Source organism: Talpa europaea (genome assembly GCF_964194135.1).
Source record: "Talpa europaea genome assembly, chromosome: 3".
Taxonomy (NCBI): domain Eukaryota; kingdom Metazoa; phylum Chordata; class Mammalia; order Eulipotyphla; family Talpidae; genus Talpa; species Talpa europaea.
The window spans coordinates 140,880,586-140,900,823 of record NC_140069.1 but is presented as its reverse complement, the minus strand read 5'-3'; the positions used below and the strand labels follow the sequence as shown (position 1 = coordinate 140,900,823).

The 20,238-nt window shown below is 46.4% G+C and overlaps 1 protein-coding gene across 1 annotated transcript in view; it reads left to right on the top strand.

The window, feature by feature from the left end:
- Positions 1 to 681: 681 nt before the first annotated feature.
- The window catches only part of ATP6V0A4 (ATPase H+ transporting V0 subunit a4), a gene marked incomplete at both ends in the record, with an annotated part of 44,906 nt that continues 25,349 nt past the window's right edge, over positions 682 to 20,238 (top strand). The window contains 11 exons of the mRNA XM_084230489.1: positions 682 to 798; positions 1,820 to 1,898; positions 2,109 to 2,203; positions 5,813 to 5,938; positions 6,679 to 6,773; positions 8,090 to 8,216; positions 10,595 to 10,677; positions 11,323 to 11,416; positions 14,746 to 14,958; positions 18,901 to 19,051; positions 19,856 to 19,995. Of these exons, the coding sequence (XP_084086615.1) occupies positions 682 to 798; positions 1,820 to 1,898; positions 2,109 to 2,203; positions 5,813 to 5,938; positions 6,679 to 6,773; positions 8,090 to 8,216; positions 10,595 to 10,677; positions 11,323 to 11,416; positions 14,746 to 14,958; positions 18,901 to 19,051; positions 19,856 to 19,995 (1,320 nt within the window). The remainder of the gene's footprint in view (positions 799 to 1,819; positions 1,899 to 2,108; positions 2,204 to 5,812; positions 5,939 to 6,678; positions 6,774 to 8,089; positions 8,217 to 10,594; positions 10,678 to 11,322; positions 11,417 to 14,745; positions 14,959 to 18,900; positions 19,052 to 19,855; positions 19,996 to 20,238) is intronic.

The window sequence follows — 20,238 nt, the reverse complement described above, 5'->3', positions numbered from 1 at the left end:
TTGATAGGCGTTCTAGATGCTGACCCTTTTCCCACATAGAGGACGTGCAGATGGCTTTACTGTCCCCCGCCCGCTCAGGGTTCGTGTGTTCATATATTTTTTTAAATCAGGAGTGAGTCTTGTTGGATTTGTTTCCTGTTGGACTTTAATGCAACTAAAAGATTCCTTTATTACAAATACTGCATTGGATAACCAAGGCCACTGCGAAAGGCAGGAGACCTTGGTGGTGGTGGGGAACTGATTCTCCTAGAAATGCAAATGTGTGTTAGCAACATCCCAGGGCATCTGTTTTCTTCATACACCTCCAAGTTTGCAAAAATAGAGTGAAAATCTGGGTCCCGGTATGAGTAATATAAAGTGTGATAGATAGTGACAAACTACTCTCCAAAACACTGTAGAAATGTACACTTCAACTATTTCCTTCCCCACGACTAGGTGAAAATTCTCGCTTCCTAGACCCTTCACAGTATGAGTCTTTAATCATAGTTTTTAATCTTTTGCTTATCAAATAGGTCATGGAAAGTGTTGTCTTTCTTTGGTCATATGTTTTTAAAATTAGGAGTGATTCTTGTTGGATTTGTGTTGGACTTTAATGCAGCTAAAAAAAAATTCCACGCTAAGGGTTCTGCATCTTTGCTGGCTCAGATGTCTTTTCCTTCTGTAGCCCAAGGCTCTGTCAAGATGGCGTCCGTGTTTCGAAGCGAGGAGATGTGTTTGTCACAGCTGTTTCTCCAGGTGGAAGCTGCTTACTGCTGTGTCGCTGAGCTCGGAGAGCTTGGGCTGGTTCAGTTCAAAGATGTAAGTACCGCATTTGATGGCGAGCAGAGGGGTCTGGGTGGAGCATGTGTCTCCACTGCTTGATAGTGAACAGTGATGTGTGGGGAGAGCCTTAAGCCAGGCTGCATGGGGTCTGTGCTGCAAGTCCTTCTGGGTAGAATTTGCTATGACCTTGGGCAAGTGATTTGCAAACATATTCTCCCTTCCTGCATGTGTAGCCTCTATAGGAACGCTGTGCTACATGTTGCAAGATGGACCTGTAGGTGCCATTGTATTGGGGCACTAGACTGCATTGCATTGTGCTTCCTGGGTAGCGTTTGGGAATATCCAAAGGACACATGGGTCATCAACCGTTGTTCTGGGCACAGAGATCTCCTCCTCTTGACTCATCCCTGGGGTGACATCTCAGGGTTAGATGGCCTTGAGTGTTATATCAGTGTATTACCTCCCAGCAATGATTGAGCTCCTCACCAAGTTCTTTGGGATCCAATATGGAAAATTGGATTTGAGTTTCTCACCAAACTCAAAGTCAAAATGAAACTGCTGCCGAGAAAGATCTTGTCTTATTCTTTGCATCCCTAGTTCCTGGCACAGTGCCTGACATAGGGGTGTCCCTGGGAACATTTTTGGGGGCTGACCTGAGGGTCACCAACAGAAAGGCACTGAATTTGTTTGATGACCGTAATGCATCGCACGAAACTGGTTTTCAAAGTCCTTTCCTGCTCATGGCTCCACTGAGGATTCCGAGGCTCGCTTGGATAACCAATGCAGCTACGAAAGGAAGGAAACCTTGGGGGTGGTGGTGGGGAGCTGTGATTCTCCTAGAAATGCAAGACAGCCAGAGCCGAGGCCTTTGTGGGACTGAGGGTAAGGACATTGTGGTGTGTGTTGCCTCTAACCCACCTGTCTTGTGCATGGACATAATGTATTCCTAAGGCAACGCCAGTAACATTCTCTACTTAAAAAATAATTAAATGACCTAAGAGACCATGTTGGCAGCTGTGGCGTCTAACGTGTGTTGTCATTCTTTCCCCTGCGCTAGTTAAATGTGAACGTGAACAGCTTCCAAAGGAAGTTTGTGAATGAAGTCAGAAGGTGTGAGTCGCTGGAGAGAATCCTCCGTAAGTGGGTTTTCTGCGCACTGTCTAATGTGAGCTGGTGTGTGGGAGGATAAAGAGCTGGCAGGATGGGCCTAGTAGGGGGCCAGAGATGGGAGCCAGGTATGAGGACAGGCCCAGGGAGGGGGCGCAGTTCAGGGTGCTTAGCTGACTCCATTTTTTGGGTAAGAGAAAGACCATGACCTGAGCTCTCTGCTGGGGTTTCATCCTCAGGTTTTCTGGAAAATGAGATGCAAAATGAGATTGTGGTTCAGTTGCCTGAGAAGTACCCAGTGACTCCTCTCCCACGGGAAATGATTAGCCTGGAGGTAGGTTTTTCTCTACTTTGCAAAAGGATGGTCGCAAAGCCTGGATTTGTGGGCAGGCTGCATGCCTCTCATGGGTCCTGCTGGGGGTGGGGTGGAGTGCAGGCATCAGTGTCTCACTTTGCAGTGATGCACCCCCAGGAGATTCCCCTTGCGTGGTTTTTGGAGTCCTTCCTCGTGAGCCAGGAGAGAGCTCTTATTCCAAAGTGGGGAAGCTCGCCCCACTTTCAAGAGCGGTTTCCCCTGGGCACAAGTTTCTCACAGGCATGGAAGTCTTGTCGATATGGTGCCTCTGAACTGGCTTGATATTCCACAAAGAATATATATATATATATTTTTATTTTTTATTTTTTATTTTTTTTTCTTGAGTGAACCTCTGCATGTATATAAAGAACAGTTATTTTCTTAAAATTAATGAGAACAATTTCTTTCGGTCATTAAAGCTATCGAAAGCTATTGAAAGAATATATTTTTTAAACAGCTTCATGCCTGCCTGCCCGCCTGCCTGGCACCCTCCTCCCTCTTGCCCTCCCCCCTCCTCAGGCCGCACACCAGGGCTTATTTATCTTGTAAGGGAAGTTTGTAGCCATGACCACCTTCACTCATCGACAACACCCCACCTCTGGCCGCCACCAGCATCTCTGTCCTCTTTATCTATGAACTCAGTTTTGATTTTTCTTAAGATTCCACATGTGGGTGAGACCACATTCGATTGTCTTTCTCAGTCTGACTCATCCCACTTGGCATAATGCCCTCGAGGTGCCTCCCTGCTGAGGCCCATGGTAGAGTTCCTTCTTTTTCAGGGCTCAATAATATTCCATTATGGCTAGATACCACCTCTTTGCCCAGTCACCCATCAATGGACTGTAAGTTGTGCGCTGGTCTTGGCTACTGTGAACAATGCTGCAGTGAACACGGGGCGCAGCTGTCTTTTCAAGGCAGTGATTTGTTGCCTTGGATAAATACCCAGAAGCAGAGTTGCTGGATCCAATGTGATGATTTCAAGTTATCTGTTGGCGGCAGGGAGTCCATTCTAGCTTGAGGTCTGTCTCCATACTGGCTCCTGAGATCAGCTGTGAGAGACAGCAGTTCCCCTCAGCCAAGGACGTTATGGCTGGTGGGGGTCCTCCGCCCTTCCTTCTTGTCTCTGTGCTTCCTCTTAGAAAACATTGAGCACCTGCCATGCTCAGGCATGAAATGAAACATGGCCATGCCTGCGGAAGCTTCTAGAGCAGGTGGTGCAAATGAGGGGTGAGGTGGTGAGAGAGGAGGTCAAAGGGCAGGGAGGGCTAGGTCACAAGAAGCCCTGTAGAGCCTGGGGAAGAACTGGAGCCTCTCATGGTCATAGAAGAAAGGGCTCTTGAGGGAGGAGCTTGGAGGACTTCCTGGGCTGGATTTATCTCTACCTGCTTTTTTTCTTTTAAGATAATTGAACATTCTTGAAAATTTTTGAAGTTATCAGTACTCTAAATCGAGCTACTCTAACAGAGCTACTGCCAACTCCCCTCGAAACTATTCTGGATGTTGTCACATTAAAACCTAGATATTTTGCGAGGAAGTTTATAACCAGAATGAATCAGTCTCTATCAAGTCAGCTCCAGTTTCAGTCCTGTCCCCGTGGAATCCCCGTCCGGTGAATCACCCCGCCCCGGCCTCACCACCACCTCCACCTGTTCCTGTGGATTCAGCTTTTGCCCTGATCTTATTTCTGAGCTTCGGCAGAAGTTTTCTGGGTTTTCCAACTTTCTCCTTCACCATTTCTACCCATCCTGCCTCCGCCCACCAGCTTCATTTCTGTCCTGTGGTTGCTACATCTTGCCACTTCCTGGCTCAAGAAAGTGGGATGTTCCCTTGTCACCTATGTCTGGCCCCACCTGGCTTTCAAAACCTGCTCTCCTGGCCCGACCTCTCTCTGCGGGCTGATCCCGTTCTTGCTCTTTGCTCTCTTCCTGTGCCTTTCTCTCCTCTAAGCTCTTGTTCATGCTGTGGCTCCTGCTGGGAGTCAAGGTTCCTTTCCCGGGTTCCGCATCCCCCGCCCCCCTGCCCTACTTCTCAAATCTGTCCACACCTCCCCATGCGGTTTAATTCCCACCTGGTCACTAAAGCCTTCTCTGACATGCCAAGGTACACGAACCCCATTTCTTAGAATACTTGTGGGTCTTGGGAGCAGGATTACATTTTCATCATTTAGCCTCCAATTCAGTAATTCTCAGGCCTCTTAACCTCTGTTACCTTTACACTCTAAAACATGATCGAGAGTCCCAAGGAGCTTTATCAATGTGGATATTATTCAATGATATTAATGACAATAGGGTCTAAAACAGAAAAAAAAACTTGTAAAATATTTATTAATTCATTTAAGTAACAATATGTCATTACATGTTAACATTTTTATAAGATTTATTTTTATTTTTTTATACATACAAGAACTGGGGTGTAGGTCACAAGTGCTGAGGGTGAGAGGATTCAGCAGAGAGAGAGTGGGGAGCCGAACAGGGGGATCTACTGAAATACACTGCTGAGGGGAGCAGCAGGCGAGACAGGAGAGGTCTGCTGTGCCATGTGGGTAGCTCCCTGTCCGGATTTGAACTCATGCCACAGTGGCTGGTGATAGCTTGACAGCTCTGAAACTCCAACCCCTGTGCCACCAGGGAGGCCCTACATGTTAACATTTTTAAAATGAAAAATAACTGTATTTTCCCAGACAAAAACTTGAGTGAGATATATATTATTTGCAAATTTCTTAAATGCATAGCTTAATAGGAGACTGGCTTCTCACATCTGCTTCTGCTTTGAATTGCTCTAACCGTGTTGTTCTTTTGAAGCAGGTAGAGATAATTCAGTCTTGCACAGAAATGGAGTTGGAAAAGGGAAGGGTATTTTCATAACCTTTTCAAATAATTGTGGATATTCTTCTTTGATATTACATTGAAACTTAATAAGCATGGAGACATTCTTGTGTTTGTTAAACAGACAATATGTATTTTTGTTTCCAAATTGAGTTGTTTATCTATGACAGAGATGACCTTAAAAAATCAATTCATCCAAATGAGTTTAGAATCGGCTGACTATTTGGTTTGAAATTCTATACTCTCATACATTTGTAGAGATAACTCGTTAGCTAAGGGACAGTCAAGTGAGTGCCGGCAGTCTGAACTCAGGATTTCCTTCTGGTTATTATTTATTATAAAGAAAATTAAAACCACATGAGATGATGAGAATACCATTTGCCTTACTGTGGATCACAGGGATTGATTGCTCGATTCAACAGTTGAACATTCCTCATTCCTGGAAAGGAAAATCCTTCTAACTTGAGTGGACAATTGACTGCTGGTCCTTGCCTTCTAGTGTTTCTAAAGAGCCTTCCATAACAATCCCAGGGGAAACAGTAATCAGAAAAAAAAAAATCTGCCAGTAGTCTGCCACCTCACCAAAAACTACCTTAACTTTTTTGTTTTCAGACTTTATTCTTATCAGCTCTATGTTTATATAACCACAGGTCCTTCATATATTTTGGATTTTTAACTAATATTTAATTACCCGATGTGGCTAATATCTAGGAAATGTCATAGTGTTTCTTGCCCAACTTACCTCTTTTCCCTGCCTGTGTAGACTGTTCTAGAAAAACTGGAAGGAGAGTTACAGGAAGCTAACCAGAACCAGCAGGCCTTGAAGAAAAGCTTCCTAGAACTGACTGAACTCAAACATCTCCTGAAGAAGACCCAGGACTTCTTTGAGGTCATTACTGGAATGCTATGAAAGGGCTCTCCTCCCAGAGCCTCAGATTTCCATTAGGAAAACTGACTGGTTTGGAATATGGGTTAATCACTCTGTGTCTGTCCCGGGGCTAATCCCTTGGCGAGAGGGGAGTCTGGGGAAATAACTAGTGCTGGCTGAATTGAAGGCAAAAACTTGATGGTGCCGTGAAGAAGGAGGTGCCTCAAGTCACCAGGTGAGAGAGGAAGTGAGAAGGAAGCAGAGCAGCTAGTTGGGCAGGTTTGGGGTTTTGATAGGAAAGTCTGGGGAAGATTTTTGATTTGGCAAGGGGACTCTAATTTTTGAATACTATAAACTCTTGTGGAAAGTAGAAAGTTTCACAGTTAAGGACTGAAAATTAAAGTGTTTACAGACAAAACCTTGAGGTGTGGGTGCTTTTAAGAAAGCCTCAGTACATTTATTTTATTTATTATTGCATACAAGAGGGGGGTGTAGGCCAGAGGTAGGGGGTGGTGAGAGGATTCACCAGAGACAGAGTGGGGAACAGAACAGGTGGATTGACTGAAATGCACTGCTGAGGGGAGCAGTGGGCAAGAAAGGAGAGGTCTGCTGCACCATGTGGGTCAGCTCCCTGGCTGGGGATTGAACTCGTGCCAAGTGGCTGCAGATAGCTTCTTAGTGCTGAGACTTAATTCCTTGCACCACCAGGGAGGCCCTGCCTTAATACATTTGAATGAAAGTAGTGGTCCTCTGGTTTTCAGAAGGAGACCAACTTGACTGATGACTTCTTTACTGAAGACACTTCTGGTCTCCTGGAGTTGAGAGCGATGCCCGCGTACATGTCTGGAAAGCTGGGGTGAGTGTAACTCCGTGTTCTGAAATTACTTGCAGATGGCTCAGTGTGTGTGCTGGATCTCCCTGGGCACTCAAGTGAGTGAGTGAGCACACGTCACTGGAATGAGGACAATTTCCAGGCCCCCACACGTAGAACCCTAGTGTATTTAGCGATTGGTTGGGTTGGAGGTGGTGTTACCCTCTTGGCAGTGGAGACACTGTCCATGCCATGCTTGTCCCCACTGGGAAAGATGGGAGAATCATTCAGATGGGTTTTCTCAGTTGATCCCTGGCTTTGGAATAAGGCTGTGGGGTAGATGTCTTTCCTTCTCTTTGAAAGACTGCTTTGCTAGTAGAATAGATTTGGAGTTTGAAATGTGTGTAGAAGAGAGGTGGTTTATACCATCATGTCAACCACAAGTAGGGCTGGTAGAACGTGATAATGCCCACCCAAAGGTGTGGTGATTCAAAGCGGTGGGATTTCATTCAGTGTTCAGGCAAAATTGATGTAAGTGTTGAGTTTTGCAGTGCTAGTTTGTTATGTGATAAATGGGCTATTTTTGAGGCAATAGACATTGAATTTGAGATGGGAAGAAAAAAAGGCATATTGAAAATATTGGATCAAAGCGAACAGAGACTCAATGTACATTTAGTCCCAGACTAATGAATGTAACCATTTTAAGGTTAATATGAAAAATTTGTCTTAGCAATGATCTAGCTACTGGGTGATAGTAAAAGTAGAGATGTGTAGAAATTAATGTGTAGGTTTCAGTTTTAGTACTTTATTTGTTTTTTTTTTTTAAAGATTGTTTATGTATACAAGAACTGGGGTACAGTCCAAAGGTGTGTGGCAGGGTGAGAGGATTCACCAGAGACAGAGTGGGGAACAGAGTAGGCAGATTGACAGAAGTACACTGCTGAGGGGAGCAGCGGACGCACCATGTGGAAATCTCCCTGGCCGGGGATCGAACTCATGCTGCAGAGGCTGCAGCTAGCTTCATAGTTTGTGTCTTAACCCCTTGCACCACCAGGGAGGCCCTTAGTACTTTATTTGTAAAAACGCAGAGAGACCATTGTTGAATGTTTTGCCCATTTGCTTTTAGCTGCAATGCATTAACGAATGGTCTAGCATATATTTAATTCCGTAAGTGAACACACAGTGTTGAGGTGATTAAGGACGCCTCAGTATGGCAAAGGAAACAAGAAGTCACCAGGGGCTCCTCCGGGTAAGCTGGGACTAGGATGTGGCATGGCTTGGTGACCCCTGCTGGGTAGAGCGGAGTCAGATCCTCATCTTCTTCCTGCACCTCAGTTGCCTCGACTTTCCTGTCTGCCCAGGTTCACAACTGGTGTGATAAACAGGGAGAGGATGGCTTCCTTCGAGAGGCTGCTGTGGCGAGTTTGCCGAGGGAACATCTACTTGAAGTTCAGCGAGATGGACACGGTTCTGGAGGACCCCGTCACGGTGGGTGTCTCGGGCCATAGAAAGCTTCTGTTCAGTTTCTTGTGCTCCTCACCAGAGGAGTTTCAGTCTCTCAAGTTTTCAATCTGGTTCTATGAAGCTACTGTCTAGGTCCTCTCTTTCTCCTTTCTTTTCTCATTTCCTTTCTTTTTTTAAAATTACCTTTATTATTATTTTTTATTATGCATACAAGAGTTGGGGTACAGGCCAGAGATGGGGGTGGTGGTGAGAGGATTCAACAGAGACAGAGTGGGGAACAGAACAGGCAGATCGACAGAAGTATACTGCTGAGGGGAGCAGCGGGCAAGACAGAAGAGGTCTGCTGTGCCATGTGGGTTTCTCCCTGGCTGGGGATCGAACTCATGCTGCAGAGGCTGCGGATAGCTTCATAGTGCTATGTCTTAACCCCTTGCACTACCAGGGAAGCCAGTAAAATTACCTTTAAAGGTCTGTTCAAGGACTGATTCTTTTTAATACCACATGAGTGTTCACTCCTTCAAGGATCTTCACTGCCCTGGTTTCTAGAAACTGAGTTGTGCTAGTGCTACCCAAGCAAAGAACTAAGACCTGATTTAGGTCAGTGGTGCTTCAGTGTGCTCACGAAACTGGGGTGACCCAGGGTCTTGTTAAAATGGGTGACCCAGGGTCTTGTTAAAATGCAGATTCTGCTGGGGGGCCATACCTCAAACACCACCTTTGTAGTTCTGGAGGGTTTTGTTCTGGCACCCTTCTGGTTAGCATTTAAATTCACTTACATTTCGATGCCAAGAAGCTAGGCTTATTTCTAAAAGACTCATAATTTTGTTCTAGAATAGAGCCTAACATGCTAATTTTAAGTTTTATTTCAAGGAACACAATTTCATAGTCAAATTTAAAATAGAAGCATGCTCATTAAATAAACACTTGAGTGTCTCTATTTTTATTTTTCTCTTGTACCGTTCTTCTGTAATTCTTTGCCACCAGCAGGTATAATTTCATATGGTTATACTAATACCATGGCAATCTTTTCAGCCTTCCTTTTAGGTACTGTAAGTTTCTCCCTGTATTATGGTGTGTCCTTGAATATTATTTTAAACCTTGACATTGAATCACCCGTTTTCATAATCATGTTTTGACATGTAATAGCCAGGGTGGTAGGAGAGTATTTCTAAAGTAAGCATCTGGGAAGGCTTACTTCTGTATTACTTTCTCTTTTTTTAAAGATTTATTTATTTTTTTATACAAGCACTGGGGTACAGGCCAGATGCGTGGGAGAGTGAGAGGATTCACCAGAGACAGAGCGGGGAGCAGAACAGGCAGAAGGACTGAAACACATTGCTGAGGGGAGCAGCGGAGGGACAGGAGAGGTCTGCTGCGCCATGTGGGACCCTCGCCAGCCGGCCAGGAATTGAACTGGCGCCGTAGAGGCTGCGGACAGCTTCACAGCGCGGCGTTCAACTTGCTGTGCTGCCAGGGAGGCCCTTCTTATTACTTTCAATCAATGCCTAATATTTCCATTCAGTTGACATTAACTATTTTTGAACACATTATTTTCAGTTCTTTCCAGAATATAGACATCGTGATGAGTACCTTCAGGCATGTTATTTCTTTTCTTTTCTTTTCGATTTCCTCTATGATTTGAATTCAAGAAAACACGATTGCTCGCTTAAAGGGTGTGGGTGTTCCTGAGATTCTTAGTGTGCCCTGACAAATGGCCAGCGTGACTATGGTGTAACTTTTCCAACAATGGATTTCATAACTACCTTTGCTGCCCACTCCAAGCTAAATTCCAATAAAACGACCCATTACTTGCTACGGTAAAAGTGGAACATTTGCATATATGCTTATGGTAGATAGAGTCTCCTCATGACTTGTCAAACTTGGACTGGAAAAAGCACCTTAATCAGTGTTTATTTGTTTAGGGGAGTTTTATACATGCAATCTTGCAGTAGGGGATGTTTTTTAATCAGTGTTCTTTTGGCCTATAATGACTGAGTGAGTTAAACATTAGACAGGGCCTGTCTTTGTTAAATATCAAACACCCACTCACCCCTGAAGTGTGGGTGTTGCGTTCAAGTTTATGCTGATGAGCTGGGTCAGCTGATTTCATCTTCAGCCTTGTGAGTCCTGGTCCCCTCTTCTGGATGCTGGTTTAAGCCTAGAGCGTTCTGTGGAATACGGGGTCCAGCTGTGGTTCAGCTAGTGTAGCACATAGCGAGACTGTGGCTTTCAGGCCACATTTGCCCCCTGAGCTTAGATCAACTGAGATGACTCCAAGTTTTCCAATGTTAAATTGATCATTTTTAAAAATGATAAAATGTTGTAAAACCAAGACTTTACATCTCTATGATTCTAACCTGAAAGAAAAATTACTATTTTTTTTACTTGTTCTGATTTTCCAGAAAGAAGAAATTAAAAAGAATATATTTATCATATTTTATCAAGGGGAGCAGCTCAGACAGAAAATCAAGAAGATTTGCGATGGGTAAGAGAGACAGATACCTCTGCAGGGCTGATTTGGGTCAGTCGCAGGCAGTGCAGAATACACCCGGGGGGGCTTCTTTGAGGTTCTTTAGGGTTTTAGAATAACTTTCCCATCCTTGAGAAGAGTGTTAAAAATGAAATTGTCTTTTAATAGCTGTGGAAACAGGAACAGAGAGAACTTGAATAAGCAGCATTTAAAGGTAACTGAAGTAGACATTTTAACTACTTCAGTGTATTCCTGCTCAGCTGCTAAAGAGCAGGCAAGCTACATGCTAAATTGTTTCTTATTTCATGGAATCCTCTCTCGCTGGTCCTTCAGAAGGAGAAACTACTCAGTAAAGAGGACAAGAACACACTGGGGGAAGAAGAGACTAATCAAGCCTATAGTCTTACTTATATACAATGCCCAGGTTTCATGGTCTGCATGAAGCTCATTCATTTTCTAGAAGCACAGCTTAATTCAAATACTGCAAATGACGCATTGGGGATCCTTGGAACTGGGACTCTTTCTGACTGCCAAGGAGATGCTGATTCTAGGAATTCTAGGAAAGGTGTCTGGAGCCCGCAGAGGGTGGCTCAGCACATGTGGAGGTGCAGCAGGTTTCTCAGCAACCACCCACATGTCCTCGCAATGTGTTGAACACAGGTTTCGAGCCACCATCTACCCCTGCCCAGAGCCTGCGGCGGAGCGCAGAGAGATGCTCGCTGGTGTCAACACGAGGCTGGAAGATTTAATCACCGTGAGTGGGGTGTCCCTTGGGGTGTCGAGGGAGGCTCTACAGATGGGCTTCCTCTGTTCTTTGCATATACAAGCCCTGACCCCAGGGCCCTTGCTCAAAGGCTGGCTGGAAGGCATGGTCCACCGCTGCTGAACAACATTTCATAATTAGAAGCAATTCAACAAGCTGGAGATGGCGATTCTGCAAGGCAGAGAATGGGCCCCAGCCCTAGTCAGCCTTGGGCAGCCACCCCAGCCCTGGGAGGCTGCATCTGCAACCAATTAAATAGTCAACAGCTGACCAACCAGTTTGACCATTTCTTTTTCCATTGAATTGCCTGGTTCTTTGCACCCACCAATGAATCTCTAAAAATAGTGACTCTAGACTCATCATCACAGTCAACATACCCAAGTTCACATGCGCTCGTCAAGTCTGTAATCACCTGTCCTGGGGTTGCACCCAGCACTTACCAGAATGCTTTTGTCTGTCACAGCAGCTTGTTTACCTCCTTATATGAAACTTTATTTTATCAATTTAAAAAAGTATTTATTCATTTATTTTTAATTGAGGGCATATTTGGATACCTTATCAGGTTTTACCAACGTAGTACACCCACCACCAAACCCATGGTGCTTCCTTCCTTCTTGATTCTTACTCCTCCTCCTTGCTTGGGGCTTCAGTTCTGAGTCAGCTATCAAGGGTTAGTTTTTTGTTTTTTTTTAAAGATTGATTTATTTATTTATACAAGCACTGGGTACAGTCAGAAGCGCGGGAGGGTGAGAGAATTCACCAGAGCCAGAGGGGAGAGCAGAGCAGGCAGACTGATGAAGTACACTGCTGAGGGGAGAAGCGGGCGCGGCAGGAGAGGTCTGCGCGCCTTGTGGGACCCTCGCCAGCGATCGAAACGATCGAAACGACGCTGCTGAGGCTGCGGGCAGCTTCACAGCCTAGCGCTCAAATGCTGCGCCACCAGGGGAGGCCCTCAAGGGTTAGTTTTTAAGCTAGTCTTTCTCGAACTCTTAGTTTCTTTTCTCTATCTTACACATATCAGTGACACCATTCGGTGTTTGTCTTTCTCCTTCCGCCTTATTTCACTTAGCTTCATCCCTTCCAGCTCCATTTGTGTTGCTGCACATGGCATGAGTTTATCTTTTTTGATGGCTGAGTGGTATTCCATTGTGCGTATATACCACATCTCATCGCAGCAGCTTTGAAAGTAGTCCCTAAAAGCAGCTGGACCTGCACTAAATTGTATATTCTAGATCTCCCTCACCAGTCCAAGAGAACTTTTTGTGGGGGTGAAGGTGTCACCTACCCTGTGAGCCCAATGCCAGAGCCACGAGCCACATGTGGTCACTGAGTGCTTGAAACATGGCCCATGCAACCAAGGGACTGAAGTTTTATTTGTATTTCATTTATTTTGAAGATTTATTTTTATTTGTTTGTGCATATAAGGACTGGGGTGTAGGCTAGTGGTACGGGGGTGAGAGGATTCACCAGAAATAGAGTGGGGAGCAGAACAGGTAGATCTACTGAGGTAAGCTGCTGAGGTGAGCATCAGGTGAGACAGGAGAGGTCTGCTGTGCTAAGAGTGTGAGCTCCCTGGCGGGGGATCGAACTCATGCATCAGTGGCTGGTGATAGCTTGATAGTGCTGAGACTTAACCCCTTGCACCACCAAGGAGGCCCCTTATTTGTATGTATTTCATTTTAATTAAATTTAATTTTTAGAAGCTGTTGTTCCAGATTTTCAATAACTGCTTAGTAATTAGGGTGTGTGTATGTGTGTGTGTGTGTGTTTCAAAACTCTAAAGTTAACAGACAATTTTACCTTTCCAGAAAAGTATGTTTAATCCTCACTATTCTTCTGTTGTTACTTAACAAGGACACTTTGTTTACCTGAAGAACTGCCCTGGAAATTCTTTCCACCAAATATCCCGTGATAGGTTTTATGCAAACTTCCCAAGGCAAATAGAAAAGAAATTAAACTACACTTTTGCTTATATTTGTATGACATGGGTAGCCACAGGTAAAGCTCACTGAAGATTTACCCTAATTGTTATCATCACCAGACAGACATTCCATTCAGCAGGTTCTCTGTGGGCCAAATGTCTTTTCATCCCTTCATTCATTAACCCACTTGTCATTTATTGACAAGATCATGTGTTTAAAGCATTTTCATGTGTGTATTTACCTCCTGGGGCTGCTCTAATAAAGTGTCACAAACTGAGTTGCTTCAAAACCAGAGATTTTCTCTCTCACCGTTCTGGAGGCCCCAAGTCTGAAAGGCAGGTTCCCTCCTTGGGAGGCACCCGAAGGCACAGGAAGACCCCTTGCTGCCTTGGTCTGAATGTTTGTGTCTCAACCAAAATTCTTACTCAAAAACCCAATGCCCAAAGTGATGGTATAAGAAGGTGTGGCCTTTGGGAATTGAGTAGGTGATTTGGGCAGGTCTTTCCTGAAAGGGATTAGGCCCCAGGGCAGGCTTCACCCTGTGAAGCTGGAATTTGAAGTCTCTGACACAGAAGAGGGGCTGGGCTGGCCAGGAAACTCCCAGCCTCTAGAGCTGTGAGAAATAAGTTTCTGTTGTTTATAAGCCCCGATTCTGCTCTTTGGTCTAGCAGCCTGGCCAAACCAAGCCATCTCCCTGGCTCCGGAACTTGTTGGCAATTTTGGTGTTCGTTGCTCTGTCAATGCCTATCTCTGCTTCCCATCATCACGTGGGCATTTGTTCCTGGTCCCTCAGTGTCCACATTCCTTATGAGGCCACAGCCCTGTCTCCCCCTACTCCAGTGCAGTCTCATCTTAACTTGATCACCTCTGCACATTCCAAACAAGGTCATGTTGACAGTTTTTTTATTTTTTAAAGATTTATTTATGCACACAAGAGCTGGGGTATAGGCCAGAGGGGTGTGTGTGTGTGTGTGTGTGTGTGTGTGTGTGTGTGTGTGTGAGAGAGAGAGAGAGAGAGAGAGAGAGAGAGAGAGAGAGGATTCACCAGAGTCAGAGCGGGAAACAGAACAGGCAGATCGATGGAAATACACTGCTGAGGGAAGCAGTGGGTGAGACAGGAGAGGTCCTGGATTTAGGGTCTCATGACTTGACCTATCTTCTGGGGGACACAGTTCAACCCATAACAATGGTACAGTGAAGACTTTAGAAGAAAGGGAAGATACAACCTTTGCTTAAGGGCTTTCCCCTCTAGGAGGGCGAGTCAAGTACATAGTGTGGAGCTGCAGCCCAGGGAGATAGCAGAGGGCTGGGAAGCTGCTCTGGCCAAAGAATCATTTTTGCCACATGGCCAAACCTCCCCATGAATGTTCCTGGTTCTTCTGTGTGTTTTTTGCCCAGGTCATAACACAAACGGAGTCTCACCGTCAGTGCCTCCTGCAAGAAGCGGCTGCCAACTGGCACTCCTGGGCCATTAAGGTACAGAAGATGAAGGCCGTCTACCACATCCTGAACATGTGCAACATCGATGTCACCCAGCAGTGCATCATTGCTGAGATCTGGTTCCCAGTGGCTGACGCCGCGCGCATCAAGAGGTCCCTAGAGCAGGGCGCGGTGAGTGGCGGGGCGCAGGTTGGCCAGGGGAGGCACGCCCTGCCTGGTCAGGCTGTTGGCCCGAGCTACATGAACTCCTGGTAGGAGTGTCGCCTTTGTATCTTCAGTCCTCAAGGCAGTGTGAGGGCCCAGCCTGAATCACCTTTTCTTCTGGGTGTGTAACGAGCATTCGATGTGTCTTTGATCCTCAATGTGAGAGAGAGACGAGGATGTGCCAGTCCGCGGACTAGCGGTGCCTGCAGATAGTGTGCTTTGCCTCCTGATGGTCTAGCTGGAGAGACACATAACCAGGCACCAGTAACCAGTTGCCCAAATGCATGCATTGCCCACTGTGAGCCAGCCGCAGTGCTAAGTGTGCACCTGCCTATTTTAATTCTCACAGCTCTCTCCATCCATCTCTCTAGGTGTCACTGGGCACCAGGAGCTCATCTAAGGATCCACTAGCAGAGCAGGCCCTGTCCTGATAGACTTTCTGGAAAGGGACACAGACTTGTCCATAACTAACATGATGTCATGTGGTGATGCCTGGCGGGCAGGAAGTAGAACAGGGTCATAGCTGGCTGGGTAGGGAGTGGGGCTTCTTCTGATGCTATCTTAGTGGTGAAGACGGAACATTCACCTTAGATGGTAGAAGGTGGGTGAACCCACAATACCTAATGAGATTGGCAGTGATATATCAGTCACATTTGCTCAGAGCTGATGGTGGGGGCGGGGGTACCACATGCCATGATGTTTGTAGGAAACAGCATGATGGCAGGAGGGGGCTGTCCCTGGCTTCCATGGGCAGATGTGATTAGCTTGTTGAATAATTTCCCTGGGAGGCTGGGAAATGACGTCCATTAAGCTGAAGACAGGGCAGGGTGCGGCTGCTCTGGGCGAGGGAGACCTAACTGGGAGGCAGAGGTGGTGAGCGCCGGGAACTCATGGCTTTGGAGTTCCTGAGAGGCTGAAAGATGTCAGGGCGACACTTGGGATGTTAGGTCTTGCAATGCTGTGATAGGGCTGTTGTCTGAGAAGGCTCCTCGGTATAGGGGGCCTTGGAAGAGACTTCCCAAAATGTCTTGGGAAGATTGAGGGGTTGGAGGGAGGAAAAGCTCTTGGGCTGAAGGCCTGGAGGTGAAGCCCTTGAGGTGGGAGTGGCTGGGAGGCAGCAGCTATCTTGATCCTCTCTGTACAGGTGAGGAGACTGGCCGCAGAGAGAAGTAACTTGGCCACAGCCTGCAGTCAAGAGGCAGGATTTAAATCCAGGAATTGCCCTTTTAACCCACATACCCTAATTAGAGTATGACCCAGCAGCCACCTCAACGGGGCACTTAAAGAGAACCTTTCCTCCAGACTGGGGAGGGCTTCTGGGAGGAAGTGATTCCAGGGCTGAACCATGAAGATCCGTCAGTGAGCAGGTGAAGAAAGGTGAGGAGGGGCCACCTGGAGTTCAGGGGCTGGAGAGAGGGAGTAGCCGGGTCAAAAAATGGGAGAGGCTGCTGGGCTGTGCCTGAAGAGCTACAGAGCCGGCAAGGGCTGTGGCTTTGTTCCCATGATCCTCACGTGACCCTTCTCTGCAGTGTGGAGACGGCTGCGGGGCCATCAGGCGGGGTCCTCACTCTGGGCTTTGATGGCACAGTATCCATGTAGCGGGAAGGAGCCAGACACCCGCCGGCCTCCTTAGGGCTATGCCCACGGTTTCTTCAGTCCTCTGACATAACCGATGTTCTTCCCCAGATAGCAGTAGATGAGCCTGAATGGGTAGGAGATAAAGAGGAAACGTCAAGGGGAGAGCTATCAAAATCATCACAGTAAGCAAAAAAATACTTATGTCAGGGGCCTCCCCTGCTGGTGCAGCGGTTGAGCGCTGGGTTGCGAAGCTGCCCGCAGCCTCTGCAGCGCCGGTTCGATCCCCGGCCACTGGGCGAGGGTCCCACATGGCGCGCAGACCTCTCCTGCCGCCCGCTGCTCCCCTCAGCAGTGTATTTCTTCATCAGTCTGCCTGCTCTGCTCCCCGCTCTGGCTCTGGTGAATTCTCTCACCCTCCCGTGCTTCTGACTGTACCCAGTGCTTCTATAAATAAATAAATAAATAAATAAATCTTTAAAAAAAAAAAAAACAACTTATGTCAGGCAGTACGTCAGCTGCTGGGGGCAGGTAAAAAGAAAAGAGAGTCACAGTTCTTGCCCACAGGAGGCACACGCATGAAAGACCTCTAATAAGGAATTCCTCCACTTGCTGTGTGACCTTGGGAAGTGACTTGACCTCTCTGGGCCTTTGTTTCCTCACCTGTAAAGTGGGGCTTGTGGTGACCCCTACTTCATGACAGTGTGAGGAGAATTGATGCCACAAAGCGTTCAGGACCATGAACACCCATTTAGCTGGTGCTAGCCCCAAGCGTGCAGACATTAACTGCTGTTGGAGTGTGAAGTGACCAGAAGGTCTCAGGGGTGAGCCTGGAGAGTTGCTAGTCTTGGGTAAGTGAAGAAGAGAAATGTCTGGTGTGGAGGTGGCTGGTTTCCATGGAGAGAAGTGGGGGTTGAAGATGTGACTGGAGGATTAAGTCAATATTGCAGTGGAGTCTGGCTTATTAGACTAAAGAGCCTTGATTTCATTCTCTAACAAACAGGAAACCTTTGAAAATTTTTGAGTAGGAAGGTAACATGACCAAAGTTGTACTCTTTGTTTGTTTTGTTAAAAGAAAGATTAGGCAGTAGAAATGGAAGGGAAAGAGACTGCAGCAAGATGGTGAGACTTGGGTGGAGGTGGTACCTGTAGGAGTGGGAATGTGGGATGGATTTTAAAAGGGACCAGGGGCCTCCCTGGTGGCGCAAGAGGTTAAGCACCGCACTATGAAGCAATCCACAGCCTCTGCAGCACAATTTTGATCCCCGGCCAGCCAGGGAAAAACCCACATGGTGCAGCAGACCTCTCCTGACTCGCCCACTGCTCCCCTCAGCAGTGTATTTCACTCAGTCTGCCTGTTCTGTTCCCCACTCTGTCTCTGGTGGATCCTCTTACCCCCCCCCCAATCTCTGGCCTGTACCCCAGCTCTTGTCTGCATAAATAAATCTTTAAAAAAAAAATTAAAAGGGACCACAGCAAGATTTGGGATTGATTGGAGCATAAGTGACATGTTGATGGTTCCAAGGCTCCAGGAATCTAGAGAACTCTGAAGGAACAGGGAAGTCAAGGGAAGACGTGGCTTTGGGCTGAGTTGATGAATTCAGTTTTAGGTTCCTAGATTATGTGGGGTTGTTGAAGCATGAGAGTTTCAAAGTCTAGACGGGTAATTAAAAAAGAATTGAAATTTGGAACGGAGCCGGAAGGGGTTATGCTAAGTGAAATAAGCCAGAAGGAGAAAGAAATGCCGGATGGTGTCATTTAAATGTGGGATATAGAGAAACCGAACCAAGGGTCAGACCAAGACCAACATTAAGACCAACCCTGGAAAACTGAACCTAGATTTGAGGCATGCAGGGGGAGGGGAAGGGTGGGAAGGGGTGAGGGGGTCGAGCAGTTGCACATGGTGGAGAATTACAGGTGCTTGGTGGTGGGAGAGCTACGGTGACCACACCTGAGGAGAGAAATCCTGTACTGTGAAAAAATGAACAAGGATGTAAAACAATGGTACTTCATTAAAAAAAAAAAAAGAATTGAAATGGGGGTAGGGTCAGTGCCATTTGGAAGATGAGGGATGAAATTAGAAAAGGGGATGGGCTCTTGAGGGAGGAGTAGAAGGTCTAGAACTTTGGTGTAACACCTGTGTTTCAGGAGCAGGAGAGTGGAAATTGCCAGAAGGAACATTCTTGCAGATAAACTAGATAAGTATTAGGAAGGTTTTAACTTTTACAGATGAAATCATGGGTCTCAGCAGTCAAGAATTCTTCCCAAGTTCACCCATGTTCTGACTCTTAGTAAGAGGCTCTCTTTTTTACCTTGTGTGTGTTCCTTTTGCAGCAACTCAGTGGCTCCTCTGTGGTCCCCATCATGACTGCAGTGCAATCTAAAGCGGATCCTCCCACATTTAACAGGACCAATAAATTCACAGCTGGCTTCCAGAATATTGTAGATGCCTATGGCGTAGGCAATTACCGGGAGATAAACCCAGGTAAGGGGCCTGATGTGTCATTGCACAGCTGGGCAGCTTGGATAAAAGAATTGGGTAAGATTTACCCCTGAGGTGACCTAGAAGGTGAATTCTTAAGCCTTGTGACATTCCTAAGATCTTTCTTATCGCCCTATATGGTCTTTGTTTAGCATTCACCGGTTCTCCCTTAAATATGAACTTCCTCAGGCAGCCAAAGTCAATTCTTGTTTCCTTCTCCAGTTCAGGGAGGGCATCTCCAGGCATTTTCACGGTCCTGTAGTTGTTGTAAGGGAGAGGGATTTTGCAGAACTTGGACTCAAAAGACTTGCTTCCTAGTGACCCAAGCTGTGGGATCCTGCTAGCCTGGTTTGTAAAGCAAAGGGGTCAACCAGTTGTCCTTTCCATAAGCTGTGCTGGGTGCCAAGCGAGCTTGTGATCAGCAGTGCAGAGACCCCATAGGCTGAGTATCTGCTGGAGATGCTTGTGGCTCACGTGGATGGTCGGGAAACAGACACAAATGGTGGTATTGATTATGGAAAACACTTAGAATATTGGCTTAAAATGCCATTAAATTTGTTATCTTGGGCAAGTCAGTTAGCGGCTTCAAAACTCAGCTCATCTGTAGAGTGGAGAATGATAACATCAGCTTGTAGAGACTGAGACTGAGCTCGTACGGGGCCTCGGTAAGTGCAGGGTGGGGTGTGAGGGAAGAGAGAATCAGACAGACCCAGGGATTGTGTGGATCCTGGAGTGGTGCTAGAGAAATGTCTGACGGGGGCCCAAAGGATGCTGGGACACTCAGGCTGCTGCGGCTCTCACCTCCAGCTCCCTACACCATCGTCACGTTCCCCTTCCTGTTTGCCGTGATGTTTGGAGACTGCGGCCATGGAACTGTGATGCTCCTGGCGGCCCTTTGGATGGTGCTCAATGAGAGACGCCTGCTGTCCCAGAAGAGTGACAACGAGGTGGGTGTCCATGAAATGTCTCACCTCATCTCCTTGAGGTTATAAGTAGAATATTAAAAAAAAAAAAGTATGTCACAGAACCTATTCTTATGATATGCAAGGAAAGATGGGATGTAAATAAGGGTCAAAATCCAGCATACAACTCCTGGTCAAAGGTAAATTCTTTGCATATTTTGGTGGTTTCCTTCCAATGCTTGGACTTTTTACCCGGGGCTTAACAAGGCACTGATCTTTTCCTTAACT